Genomic DNA, 15211 nt, shown 5'->3' with positions numbered 1-15211 from the left:
ATGGCCACTGCGCAGTTGCAGAGAACGTCCATGGTATGATCTCCTGCATAGATTTAATAGATTTTAATTTAGCAAATTGTATTGTTTCTTGAGGTCTCAAATATTTTTACACCTGGAGGTTAGAGCCAGCTGCTTGAGAGTTTAATGATATCTAGAAATTACTGGCTAAGTTGTTTTGAATTCGTGGAGATTTCTACTGGGTGTTGGATTCACTGCATTTAATCACTGGTTCACATTCCATTTCCATTAGGTATTAATGGACGCTTTTCTGTTCCTTTGGAGGCATGATGGTTCATAACAATCCATTCCTAGAATATGCATCTCCAGACCCCACAGACAAAAAAAAAATTGTCGTCTTTGCGTGGGGCTTGCACTACAGGGCGTATGCACATGTGCGTGTAGTTCCTGTGTTAAACCTAGGCGGTGACTGACAAGACCATGTTACCTATCCATGCCTCACATGCATAGGGACAGTTGACCCTGCAGGGGGTTGGTAACATGATTCTTAGCACTTTCTGCATTTTACTTTTAGGCTGCCACCCTGGAACAGCTCACATTTTGGAAGGCAGTCTGACTTTCTGAGCTTTCCTAACCACAGTGGCTAGGAACTATTTGGGAAAGTACCGTGCTTATACAAAATTAGATCTACTTTAAGTTCAGGAAAGCATATTTTTAATAAATCTAAACAAGCTATTTTAACTTCCCTTGAATTTTAGAGTGCATTGGTATTTCCCAATAAGATATCAACTGAACAGCAGTCTTTGGTGTTAGTGAAGAGGCTTCTAGCAGTTTCAGTATCCTGCATCACCTATTTGAGAGGAATATTTCCAGAATGTGCTTACGGAACAAGATATCTAGATGGTAATATAATATTTATTTAAATTTTTTCTTTAAACGTGTTATTTTTATTTTGGTTTGCTCTAAAACTGTAATTTTTTACTTCAGGATTTTGCTTTTTTAATAACTTTATTGAGCTATCATTCACATACCTGACAGTTCACTCATTTAAAGTGTACAGTGAGGGCCTCCTCTGGTGGCACAGTGGTTGAGTGCTGGGCTGCCGGGCTGCCCGCTGCCTCTGCAGCACCGGTTCCTTCCCCAGCCGCCACGAGGGTCCCACAAAAAAATAAATAAATAAAAATAAAGTGTACTGTGATTTTTAGTATATTCATAGAGATATATGAAAGGTCTGGTGGGAACCAAAGTTACTAGGGTGAAAAGGCGTCTGGTAGGAAGCCCACCTAAGGGCCAGAATGAGGACCTGCTGATACCATCAGAAAACAACTGTTCCTCGTTACCTGCAAGTCCAGTTTCCCTCTTCCCATCCTATAAAAACCTGCCTTCCTCTGACAATAGGCGTGGCTTCACCGGCCCCCACCTTGGGTCCGTGAGGTTCACCTGGGAACACAATATTTTAAACTTACTCTGTCTTCCTCGTCTTTCCCGCCTTGTCTTTCCCGCCTCATCTTTCCCTGCCGAACCTTTCAATATATATCACCACAGTTTTAGAACATGTTCACCACCCCGAAAGGAAACCCCATACCCACTAAGTCATTCCCCACTTCCCGCAATCTTCCCATTTTCTGTCTTTATGGATTTGGCTATTCTCAACATTTCATGAAAATGCCAACAAATTTGTATGATTAAGAAACAAAAACATCCTTTCATGTAAGTGCAGTCATACAATATGTGGTCCTTTGGGAATGCTTCTTTCACTGCCACTTTCGAAGTTCATGCATACATCATAGAAGAGAACTGTACTAGGTTCTTTTTGTTGCTGAATAATATTCCATTATGTGGATATACCACATTTCATCCATTCTTCAGTTGATGAACATTTGGGTTGTTTCCATATGTTGGTTATTATAAATAATGCCATGTATGTGGCACATTTTTATTGTGGACATCTAAGTGGGGTTTTCTTGAAGTATTTGCAGTATCACAAGTATAATTTCACCAGCTATTAATCTTATGATGATGAAGTAAGTAGATAAAGTATTCTGTTATTTATAATTTTGTACAGTGGTAGTGCATGTTCTCGTGTTAGCTTAAGGAAGAAAACAATGCATCCAATTTATATAATTAGGTTAACTCATTGCCCACCATACACAGTATGTAATTTTGTGTGCTGGTAATGTGCTAGGCAACATGTTAAGGACTGTGTTATTTCTGGTGACTTACTAATTTATATTACAGGCTGATGAGTCAGATATTAACCCTATTTTTCAGATAAGGATCGTGAGAAAGAGATCTTCTCAGTCCCTTCCACTATATGACATGTTGCTTCTTTTTAGGGTTCTCTTTGGTAACCAGTTAACTTCTTGGCCTTTTGCAAATACTTTACTTATAATGAGCAGCTAAAGAAAATAATCTTCATTTAAAATTTCTAGTTGTTTATTAATCCTAAGTAGTTCTATATTTATATCACCATTTTTGTGCTTAGATCTTTGTGTCAAAATTCTGAGAGAAGATAAAAATTGTCCAGGAGCTACACAGTTAGTGAAGTGGTAAGTAAAAGCATACCTAGTGATAGAAAACTGTTTTTTAAATCACATTTTTTTTAATCTTGGATACTTTTTGGTGTTTAATTAAATTTTAATGTTCCTCTTTAACCATGAATATATTTTTTCAAGTCTTTGAATTTTTGCATTAAAATTTTCCTTTGCTTCATGCTGCATGATCAAGCATCATGTTCCTATTTTTGTTCCCCACAAATAGCTGCCAGATATTTTATACCTACTCTTCCGTCCCCCATCAACATCTCATAGTTCTGCCACATTGTTTTATTTTATTATTTTAAGCTAGTTAACAAGAAGGAAGCTTTAGTAAGAAAACTTTGTATTATTGTATATTGAATAAATATATAATGAGATCATTGGAGATTTATTAAAAATTTTTCTGAAAATGCATTCCATCTAAAAATGGATCCTTGGTTATTTTTTAGGATGCTAGGATGCTATGATGCCTTGCAAAAAAAATATGTAAGTCAATATCTCTATCCTTTGTTCTACATTTTATTCTACAATTGTAGCAATTACCACGTAATAAAACTTTAACTTGGGCACAGGCCTGTCCTCTTCATATTGAAAAGAACATTTGAATATCTTGAAGATTAATACTCAATTCATTTAAAGCTCATAAAATTAATACTTAGCAAATTTTGCAAAGCCAGGTTTGGTTAATTGTTAACACTCATTTGTATTAGTAACATATATTAACTTAAAATCTTAATGAATTAAATTCTTTTTAAATAGTTCATTATTTAGTTTTACATGTCTTCTGCAGTCTTCTATTTTTTTTTAAAGATTTATTTATTTATGCATATAAGAGCCGGGGTATGGGCCAGAGATTCGGGGGTGGGGGTGAGAGGATTCACTAGAGACAGAGCGGTAAACAGAACAGGCAGACTGATTGAAATGCATTGCTGAGGGGAGCATCGGGCAAGACAGGAGAGGTCGCCATGCCATGTGGGTTACTCCCAGGGATCGAACTCGTGCTGCAGAAGCTGCGAATTGCTTCATAGTGCAGTGTCTAACCCCTTGGACCACCAGGGAGGTCCCTACAATCTTTTCTATACTAATAATTTAACAAATTATTTCTTTATGAAAGTTCAACAATAAATTCCCATGTAATCTAGATTAAATTGTCACAAATTCTGTATTCCTATGAATTTCAACAAATAAGATTTTGCTATAAACTAACCCTTTTTGTATACTTAGCCTATGTCTTTATCAACTTGTAGAGGTTCAACACTAACAAAATTGTGAAAATGATAACATTTTATCCATGGTCACTAACCTCTTTCACTAAGGCATTTAATATTTAAATATTAAACGCCTGCTATATACTAGATACATATTGTAGGTAGGAGCTGGTCAATAAGTGGACAGTGGTCAATGAGACAAAGAGCTCCCTTCTATACTGAAAAAACAATAAAAGGGCCTCCCTTGGTGGCGCAGCGGTTGAGCGCTGGGCTGCAAGGCTGCCTGCAGCCTCTGCAGTGCTGGTTCGATCCCCGGCTGCTGGCGAGGGTCCCACAAATAAAAAAAAAAAAAAAAAAAAAAAAAAAAAAAAACAATAAAACAAGTAAGTCAGATCATTTCCATTAGTAGTAAATGCCATTAAAACTTTTAGAAAGTGGAAAAGTGGGGTCGCTTGCGCTAGAGTGATTGAAGGAACTCTCTAGGAGATGACGTTTGTTGAAGGTGAGGTTTGAATGAAAAGAAACCAGGCAGACTTTGATTTTGGGAGAGAAGCTAGCAGAACAGCGAGCGCAGAGAAGGGAGTTTGGAGTTTAGTGGACAGAGTGTGGGGAGTGGTATGAGATGAGCCTGGGAAGGTGGGCCCTGTCCTGCAGGCCTTTGTACAGGTGAGGTGTTTGGATTTTATTTTAGTGTAAATGAAGCTCATTTAAAGGTCTTGAATAGAAGTGTAACATTTGATTTATATTTAAAATGAAAAGAGAAATCACTCTTATTTAAAGAATATATTGGGGGACCTCCCCAGTGGCGCAGCGGTTGAGCACTGGGTTGCGAAGCTGCCCGCGGCCTTTGTGGCGCCGGTTCGATCCCCGGCTGCTCCCCGGCCACCAGAGGAGGGTCCCACATGGCGCGCAGACCTCTCCTGCCACCCGCTGCTCCCCTCAGCAGTGTACTTTGGTCCTTCTGCCTGCTCTGCTCCCCGCTCTGGATCTGGTGAATTCTCTCACCCTCCCGTGCTTCTGACTATACCCAGTGCATGTATAAACAAAACAAACAAATAAATAAATAAAACATGCCTCTAGAAAAATTTTTTAAAAAATTATAAAGAATATATTGGGGCCTCCCTGGTGGTGCTGCGGTTGAGCGCTGGGTTGCGAAGCTGCCCAAAGCCTCTGCAGCGCCGGTTCGAACCCAGGCCACCAAGCGAGAGTCCCACAGGAGAGGTGCGCAGACCTCTCCTGCCACCTGCTGCTCCCCTCAGCAGTGTACTTTGTCAATCTGCCTGTTCTGCTCCCTGCTCTGGCTCTGGTGAATTCTCTCACCCTCCCGCACTTCTGACTGTACCCAGTGCTTGTATAAATAAATAAATAAATCCTTAAAAAAAAAAAAAAAGAATATAATGTAGAAGAAGAATATGCAGTACCGGTGACAAATAATGGTGGCTTATGCCAAGATTACAGAGGGGAAAATGGAAGAGTCAGACACATTCGGTAGTAGAGCTGATTGGACTTGTGGATGGAAGGGCTGTGGAGTATAGAGAAAAAATCTGAAGCTTAGATTTTTGGCAGATTACTTGAATGATTTCCTGTGCTTCTTCCTGTGGTCCCCACAGTCTCTTCCCTTTCTCAAATGAACTCTTCTACTTTTTCTCTTTTCAAAATCAGTTCTTATAGTGCTAAGATTTCACAATATATTTCTTCCTTGTAACTGGTTGTAATGCCCCTGTTTTCTTAAGTCAGCGACATGAATTACAACCTTTAGTAAGTCAAGTAGATATTTGGGGGTAAAGAGAAGAATATCTAAGATATTGCTTTTTTAGGCCTCATATAAAGTCTGTTTTTCTGCATGATCATTTCTTACTAGGAGTAGATGTGAAAGTAGTAAAAGAGTTCTGTGATTCATCATGACAAAATATAGTGTAGAATAAAAGTAAAATTTTTTTCTTTGTTGTGTTTCAGCTAAGGATGGTTGTTCTAGCTGTAAGTATTTTCAAATTGTTCTTTTTTAAAACTGTCAAATTCAGACTTGATTAAATAACACTAAAACCATTACATGATTATATCACTTTATTCACACAACTGATCTATTCAATGGGAAAAAATAACAATATTTGGGGAAGTCATTTTGTATTTTGTTTTGCTGAGGTTTTTAATAGTGTAGTCTAAGTATCCTGTTAATTTTGTTGACTACTTTGCTTTATCTAACTCAATTGCAAATTATTTTTAAATAGGTATATACCAATCCTGAAGACCCTCAGGTAAGTGTGTTTAAGTAGCAAACAAATAATATCTCTGATATCTAAAAATAACAAAATTGAATCATATGCTTTTAATCAATACACTTTAATATATACTTTAAAATTTAGAACTCAGATTTTTTTTTTTTTTGAGGCAGAACAGGGCTTGTATTATTACCTTTAAACAGATTAATATTGTTACTACAGCAGAGATTTATGTGATTGATCTTAGGCCACAAACCATTAGAAATAGTCTAAATCTCCTGACTTCTGATTCTTTACAATAGTCTTTTCATAGAATTATGAAAGGTGTTGAAAATGAGAAAAATATGCTCATCCTTAAAACTTTCATATTCATCCTAATCCACTCACATCCATCTTTTCATCTGACATTTAAGGGAAAGAGGGGACTATAAGAAATAATAGAGGAAGTCAGAAGACAAGAAATTAAGGGCCTGTTGAATACTTACTATTATTTGACTGTTCTTTGAGTCTTTATGTGTTATCTCGTTTATTCATCCAACCTTCATGAGGTTACCATCTCTACTTTGTAGATAATGAAACCTAGACACAAGGTTTCTTACCTGAATTCACAGTGGCACAATTTGAATTTGGACCCAAGAAGCTAATTCATGATCTGGGTGTTTAACCAGTATTATAACCACTGTTGTAATACAGTGTTTCATTCAGTAATGAAACAGGTGAGAAGCAGGTTTTTTAAAAAGAGAACCATTCCTCATCCCTGTGTGAGTACTGGAATGTTAAGAAAGCAGTACAAGTTTTAAACTTTCAACAGGACTGGGAATGTGTCTTTTCTTTAATACTTATGCCTGCTATTAATACTTAATATTATTATCACAGTGACAAAGTCATGTGGGCAAAGGCTGGGAATTAGATTATTCAGAAAATTTTCATATGCTTTATAATTGCACATTTTTCTTTTATAAAAGAGCACGCTTGCTGATAGACTAATATTTATTGATGCTTGGCATAGCAGGCACTTTAAGGGCTCTGTATACAAAGTACCCCATCTGATAAATATCCACAGTCACCAATGAGATTCGTACTATTTTCAACCTCTTTTATTAGCTGGAGAAACTGAGACTTGGAGTAGTTAAATGATGCTTTTGGTTAAAGTATAGTAAGGATTTAGGTCCTGTGTCTAGCCATTCTGCCAAAGTAAGAGATAAGCTGCCTCCATTACTGGGCTGCTAGGGAGTCCCTTCCTTCTGGTATATATAACACATGTTATAAAGTGAATGGGGAAATAAATATCTCTCCAGGACTGAAGCCTCAAACCCCAAGCCATGGGAAATGACTATGGACTTGAAAGTTTCAGTGGACCAATAGGGATTAAGATAGCAGAAAAAAATTATTAAATGTTGAGAGTCGTACAGAAGCAGTACATGTCTACTTGGCAGTCAGTACTTGTATATCAGATACATAACTGCAGTGTTTTCTATTTAAGACAATTTCAGAATGTTACCAGTTTAAATTCAAGTATACTGTCAATGGACCAATCATGGACTTCATAAGGTATTGTTTTCTTTTTATATAACAGATTACCACTCATTCATATTAATACTATATAACTAAAACCTCATGTTTAATTCTGAAACTTCACAAACATTTTGAATTAATCATGAGGGTGTGCTTATATAGTAATATATCCTTGAAGTAACTGTGCAAGGCAGGATTCTGTGGCTAATCATATACTATTTTAATTGTGAAGTAGAACCAAAGAATAGGAAAGTTGTTGATGCTTAATAGAATTAAAGTTGTTGATGCTTAATAAATTAAAATGCATCATTTGTTTCCTTTAAACACCTTATATAGAATATATATTTAATTTATGTAGAGTTATTCTTTTATATTAATAGTGATATTAATATTAAAATTTTAATCACAGTGACATTAAAACACAGTTATGGTAACTTTCAACTTAACTGTATGCTATGATAGGAATAAGAATCTCAAATAGTAAATGTGAAATTATGTTATTAGCAGCCACAGGTTTCATAAAATAAATTAATGTGGGATTCTCTTCTAGTAAAAACCAAACAAATGAATCTAGTATGTCATCTGCCGACACCAAGAAAGCAAGTATTCTCCTCATTCGCAAGATATATATTCTGATGCAAAATCTGGGGCCTCTACCTAATGACGTTTGTTTGACCATGAAACTGTTTTACTACGATGAAGGTACTATTTGCAATATATCCTTTTACCATTGGTATCTGTATGATATATTACTATTATTGAAATAATTGGTTTCCGGGCCTCCCCGGTGGCGCAGCGGTTGAGCGTTGGGTTGAGAAGCTGCCCGCGGCCTCTGCGGCACTGGTTCGATCCCCGGCTGCTCCCCGGCCACCGGAGGAGGGTCCCACATGGTGTGCAGACCTCTCCTGCCGCCCGCTGCTCCCCTCAGCAGTGGACTTCGGTCCTTCTGCCTGCTCTGCTCCCCGCTCTGGCTCTGGTGAATTCTCTCACCCTCCCACGCTTCTGACTGTACCCAGTGCATGTATAAACAAAACAAACAAACAAACAAATAAATAAATAAAACATGCCTCTATTAAAAAAAAAAAAAGAAATAATTGGTTTCCACCCAAGGGTTTTTTTAGCACCTCAATTAGTAGGTAGGTACAGTTATTTCCCCCAGTTGACAGATAAGGAAACTGAATCAAGGATGATAAATAATTTCCTCAAGGTCACATAGCCAGCCAAGTCAAGGGGGAAAAAGGTATAAAAATAAAATCACAACTTGGGAGTAGAAGAGTAATTTTTATTTTTTATTGTATGCCCTTCTATACTATTCATACTCCTTCATCTACATTTACTTTTATAATAGCAATAATAATTTCTTTCATTTCATGAACAGCACAGTTTACATTTACTCTTTTGCAGTTACACCTCCAGATTACCAGCCTCCTGGCTTTAAGGATGGTGATTGCGAAGGAGTGATATTTGAAGGGGAACCTATGTACTTAAATGTGGGAGAAGTCCCAACACCTTTTCACACCTTCAAAGTAAAAGTGACCACTGAGAAAGAACGAATGGAAAATATTGATTCAACCATATTATCACCAAAACATTTAAAAACACCACTTCAGAAAATTCTCATGGACAAAGATGACCTAGGAAATGAACAGGAGCATTATATAAGTGTGAGTGTACATTAGAGTTATAAAGTGCTACAGAGAGTAACAAACTCTATTCTGAGAACTTTAATAGTTTTTATTAATATTTGCATAAGTGTATTATAATCATAAACTCAAGGTTGAAAGGGCCATTAAGGAAGGTAATGGTTTGTAGTTTCAGAATTCTCTACCTTGGTGAAAGCAACGTTATTCTCAGAAATGTACCAGCACAGCTATTCCCAGTGAAACAGAGAATGTTCCTGAAGGCCCAACCACTTACCACCTCACTTGCCCTCACAGTGACTTTGAGGAAACCCCTTAGCCTGGAGCAAAATTTGAAAATTACTGAACTAGTCTAATCCCCCAACTAATGCTGGAACCGTTTTCCTCAGCGCCCTGCTCGGTGCTCATGTAAGCGTGTGCTTGAATTCTTCAAGGTCTGGCAAGTCTGTCCTGAAGCAACCTGGAAGTTCCTGGAAGGCAGGAAAAGTGTCTTACTCATCTTTGTAACCTCCTGTGCCTAGCACTTGGATTTACAGTGTGCATTCTCAGTACTGGTTGAATGCATAGATGAATAGAGGTATATTTAAAAAGCACTTTTATTGCCCCATTTCCCAGAAATCTGTCAGTATTCGCAAGATCATTCTTTACTCTCATCTTTGTTGTTTTCTCGTCTCATGCTATTCTAAATTATGCCCCAATACTTATATACAGAGGATGATTTGTGCTCTGTGGCTTCATCCTTTCAAATTGAAAATTCAATTTTCAAACAATTCAATGAAGAAAATTTTATCCTAAAACCTAAATCCCATTCTTTTATAAACAAATATGGTTGGGAATTGTGTAGCTTTTTAAAAAATATTAAGGGCCTCCCTGGTGGTGCACGGGGTTAAGAACCACACTATGAAGCAATCCGCAGCCTCTGCAGCATGAGTTCGATCCCCGGCCGGCGAAGCAGACCTCTGCTGTCTCACCTACTGCTCCCTTCAGCAGTGGATTTCAGTCAGTCTGCCTGTTCTGTTCCCCACTCTTGTCTCTGGTGAATCCTCTCACCCCCTGCATCTCTGGCCTGTACCCCAGCTCTTGTATGCATAAAAAAAAAATAAATCTTTAAAAAAAAATAAAAAATAAAAAATATTAAAAGCTCTTTGACACATGTCACAAAGGGAACGATAACTATGGACACTAGCACTATGACCATATCAAGGCTGAGCTTACCCTTCACTAATGCCCTGGGGAGAGCTAAGGCTTGTTCAGAGTGCATGCTAACATCTAGGAAATTCCAGAGTTTGGAAGTGGTAGCTTATTGGGTGAACATGTCCAATTCAGTGTCCTCAAGATGCAAAAGAAGCATCTAAGCTTCTTAGAAGCATTATACATTTTTGAGAAAGCCGCAACCCTGCAAATTAGGTAGTATTTTGTATTGTGGATAAATCGGTTGCCTTGCTATAGCAGCTACTTCATTTCTAGCAAGTGTACAGTAGTTGGAGTATCATGATATATTTAACCTTCACATAAAACAAGTTTGTTCATAATTACCTCTACCCAGTTGTTTTAATTTCTTTTTGAAATATGTATATATATTTTTTTTCTTGTAATTATTGTAGGATGATTCTGACATTGAAACTAAAATGGAAGGGCAGAGAAAAACCCCTGGATATTCTGAAACCAGAGGTAATAAGTTAATGAAAATGTAGATTAATTCATTTCCAATTTAATTATAATTATACTATTTAATGTAAAATATACTTTTTTTTCACAGAGCCAAGTTTAGTTTTTGAGGAAGATGAAATGAAATTTAAAGAAAGTTCAGATTTTTCTATTTCTCATTCTCAGGTATAAACTTGGTAGTTCCGGTCTCACTTTTGTTTTGTTTTTGTTTTTGTTTTTCATAAGACTATTGCTTATGTGCTTTTTTAGATATTGCTTAGAATGTCTTAATATATCCTGGGTCTTCTAGAAGAAAATTAGGCTTTAAGAAATGCTTAGTAAGGGCCTCCCTGGTGGCACAGGCAGTTGAACGCCTCACTGTGAGGCTGTCTGCAGCCTCTGCAGTGCGGGTTTGATGCCGGCGAGAATCCCACATGGCGAAGCAGACCTCTCCTGTCTCGCCCGCTGCTCCCCTCAGCAGTGTATTTCTTTCTTTTTTTTTTTTTTAAGATTTATTTATTTATTTATACAAGCACTGGGTACAGTCAGAAGCGTGGGAGGGTGAGAGAATTTACCAGAGCCAGAGCGGGTTACAGAACAGGCAGACCGGCAAAACACACTTCAGCAGTGTATTTCAGTCAATCTGCTTGGTCTGTTCCCCACTCTGTCTCTGGTGAATCTTCTCACCCTCCCATGCATCTGGCCTGTACCCCGGTTCTTGTATAAAAATAAGTAAATCTCTTTAAAAAAAAATGTTTAGTAATAACCGTAAGTACTGTTCATGGCATCTCAGAATCTTGGTGCTCAATAGAATCTGAAGTAGTTACGTATACATTACCCTTTGTATCTACAAATGTATATAACACATTTTTGTTGCCTTGAAGCAGAACATGCTTGATACTGTTTTCCAAAGACAGTAAAATTCTGAAATCACAGATTTAGGTAAAATGAACTTGAAAGTAATGGGACTGATGACTGTCTACCTTCCTCTGCTCAGCCAGTTTCCCAAATGGGCATGTCCTGCAGTTCTGGAAGAGCAGTGCCTGCTGATCATTTGAGATTTTCTCAGCTCCGAATGGTCACTTGTAACAGTGTCAGGCTCACTGTCTTTACCTTGGTGCTTTTTTGTGTAAAAACCAACTCAAAATTACTGGTTTTCATTAGTTCAACATAACAAGACCCTAAATTTTGAAGAATTTGTCAACTTCATTATTGTACTATGCAAAGCTTTTACTACATTATGTTATGTGGTTTTTTATAATTACTCTCTTTTCTAGGTTGAGCAGTTAGTCAGTAAAACATCTGAACTTGATGTGTCTGAAAGCAAAACAAGAAGTGGAAAAATCTTTCAGAATAAAATGGTAAGTATCTTTTTAGATTTCTTTTCCAGATGTGAGTTTATTTTGCTTAAAAGCAAGCATTTTTTAAAAATCCACTAGGCAAGTTTTACTTATAATGTAAAATTAGATAGTTTGGGGACATAAAATCACTTCAGAAATTACCCTTCATTTGGATATGAACTCTCTACCAAAGTACCCCTGACTTTGAGAATAATGACTGAATTAAGGTTAGGAAAGGACAAGAAATTTAAAAAAATAATTGTATATATACTAAGGAGGTTATTGAAACCTTCATTTTAAGCATCAGAAAATTAAGTATGTCCTTTTAGAGAATAGTAATGTGACAGTGAATAATTTGCTGTTACCGAGTATTCACTTAACAAAAGCCCTGCATATATAGCACTTATTCACACTAGCCAGGAAGTCGAAAGTCTAAATGTCCATCGACAAATGAAGGGATAAACAAAATGTGGTAATCCGTACAATAGACTATTATTCAACCATAGATAGAAGTGAACTATTTCTACATGTCAGACCTTGGATGAACACTGAAAACATTACACTAAGTGAAAGAAGCCTGTCACAAGAGTCCACACTTACATGATTCCATTCATATGAGAGTCCAAAAAAAAGGGAAAGTTCAGAAGAAGAATTTCTAGAGAGACAGAAAATCTTAAAGCTTGCAGGAAAATGGGGGAGTAGGAGAACGACACCTAAGGGTGCAGGTCTTCTTCTCAGTGGGATGAAATTGTTCTACAATTGACTGGTTGTGGATATTCGTAAAATCATTAAATTGTATACTTTTAAAATGGTGAGTTTGTATGGTATCTGAATTATATATCTCAGTAGTTATTTTTTTAATTGCATGTAGTTGCCTATGGTTGAAAACTGAAGTGTTGGTTTTTCTTTAACAAATAACCTATTAGTAATTATTCTGTCTTTGTGGAGGCTAATGGAAATCAACCAATAAAATCTTCCAGAGAAAATCGGAAGAGAAGTCACCTCGAATCTGGGAAAACAGTAAGTCTTTCCTATGTTAATGGAAATCGGTTATGCTACCTGTAATCAAAAAAGGGAGAAACCCCCAAGACATGAAAAAGATCTAAAATGTAAGACATTTAAACTGCAAAATACCCATTCTCAGTGGCTGTTTTCTTTTGGCAGGGCCTTCATCACTTTGATTCTTCTAGTCAAGAGTCAGTGCCAAAAAGAAGAAAGTTTAGTGAGCCAAAGGAACATATCTAAACATTTTTTCTTCTGCACGTTTGCAAAGTTCTCAACATTTAAACTAAGCAACACGATATTACTATTTTAAAGGTGTGTTTGCCGTGCCTATGAAAATTCATATGTAGTCTTAAGCAGTTCGTACACTAAAATGAATCTTAGCTTCACACTGTCATCCTCAGCTGAGACAAAGCACCACTGTTACAGTTGGTCTTGTTTGTTACCTGCTCCATCCGCATCATCTATCTTCCATGGTGATGGATACTTCCTTTAAACATACAAAAATTGTATGGTCCTATGAAGTCATTTTTTGAAATGAATAATGTTTATTGTGGTATTAAATTTTGGAGAAGTTCACCTTTTACTTATGTTAAAGCTGTCATTTAACTGTGGTTGTCGTTTTACTGTTTTAGCAATATTTTCCGTACTTTGATGTAATAGATTAACATGCTAATACATAATGTAAAATTAAAAATTGGTACGTTGCCTTTTTAAAAAAACGTTTTTACAACAGGACAAAACTGATTTTTTGAAGTCTGGCATTTTGGGCAGCATAAATAAAATGTGTTTAGCATCTAGACTCTTTTGTGGCTTCTAATTCTTATTTAATTAGAAAATGTTTGCACACAAATTTTGAGATCACTTCTGTAGATGTTGCTTTGCAGGCGTTGAGTACACTTCCTAGAACTCTTGAGTGTTAGTGTGCACAATACTGTACTTTCCATGAAAAATCTGGGACGGTTCCAGCCTTGACCATTTCCTTTGCTTTAGAAAAGGAAGTCTTAAAACTTGGTATGTTTGCTCTGGCAGTTTGAGGATCACTGTTCTGTAAACACACGTTATCCTTGAGTTTGCAGTAACAAGACTCGCGGAGGGCACTGGCGCGTGTGCGCGGGAGAAACGTGCCCGGTCACCCTCGTGTCCGCCGAGTGAGTGTCCACAGACCTGGCCCAGGCTAGGCGTTCCTGGGGCATGGAGTTTAGGGGAAGCTAACTGTAGGCACAATCCATGAACAAATGCTCATTTACTCTGAGCGCCCAGGGGCCCCACCTGGGCGCCCCGGCGCGCGCCGCCAGCCCGGCACACCTGCCTCCCGGGACTGACCAGCCGCCGTCCTCGCAGGTGGGCGCTGGGCTCGCTCTCGGGGCGCCGCGATTGGTCGGCGCGGAGGGGCGCGCAGCCTCGTTCCTCTCCCACCCGGGGCTCCTTCATTGGATTGACCCGCTGTCAGGCTGCGCCGAAACCTGCCTTCTTTCCGTGGGGTTTGTCTGGATCGCAGCACAATAGCCGGGGGGAGAGCCTGCCCTCGTGGGCGCCGATTGGCCGGCCCTGGCCTTGGCGCGCTCTGATTGGCCCAATGAAGCAGCACTAAGGTAGGTTGCCTAGGGATCCTGAGGCCGCTGATGTGTTATTCCTTCTCTGCAGCGAAGGATCAGGAAGTTTGCGCGCTCTGCGTGGCTGCGAAGTTTTTAACCTGCTGGGACGGGGGTCGGGGTGCGGGGGAACAGGTGCCGCCCTAAAATTGAGTGCAAGCTGCAGCCTGCGTCCGGCCCTCTCTGGGAGTAACGTCAGGTAAGAAAAGGGGAGAATACATTTCCTAACGCTCAAAAAGATCCAATTTTTAAATAGGGAAAGGGAGGTTTTTACTTATTTTATTTGGGGGCCATTTGTTTTCAGATTGGATTTTTAACTAGTAAATGTCCGGGGGGTGTTATTCCTGAAAGAAAATGCCCTTTCATTTTTTTTCCCCCTGAAATTTGAAGTTTCTTGGGGTGGTTAGGAAATCTCTAGTCACAGTGCCAGGTAGAGCTGGTGTCCTTAAGCATTTACTTCACGGCCTCTTCCTCCACACTCTGCTCCCCGCCTCCCACCAGGAATTGCACTTGAAATACAGCATTGTGCAAAAGAATCTTTTGAAAGTCG

General features: G+C 38.3%; 1 protein-coding gene across 2 annotated transcripts; it reads left to right on the top strand.

The window, feature by feature from the left end:
- On the top strand, window positions 1-13309 carry HORMAD1 (HORMA domain containing 1; the record flags this gene model as incomplete). Of its 2 annotated transcripts, XM_084243523.1 has the most annotated exons (14): window positions 1-33; window positions 717-861; window positions 2444-2507; window positions 2945-2981; window positions 5660-5680; window positions 5932-5958; window positions 7406-7473; window positions 7988-8139; window positions 8842-9101; window positions 10682-10748; window positions 10837-10910; window positions 12002-12085; window positions 13013-13084; window positions 13229-13309. In XM_084243523.1, the coding sequence occupies 14 exons, from the start codon at window positions 1-3 to the stop codon at window positions 13307-13309; spliced, it is 1185 nt and encodes a 394-aa protein (XP_084099649.1). The 2 variants fall into 2 exon arrangements, with proteins under 2 accessions (XP_084099649.1, XP_084099650.1); XM_084243524.1 differs by lacking the exon at window positions 5660-5680.
- Between the last annotated feature and the right edge of the window lie 1902 nt (window positions 13310-15211).

The sequence above is a fragment of the Talpa europaea genome, assembly GCF_964194135.1.
Source record: "Talpa europaea genome assembly, chromosome: 9".
Classification (NCBI taxonomy): Eukaryota; Metazoa; Chordata; class Mammalia; order Eulipotyphla; family Talpidae; genus Talpa; species Talpa europaea.
This window is presented reverse-complemented; position numbering and strand designations above follow the sequence as displayed.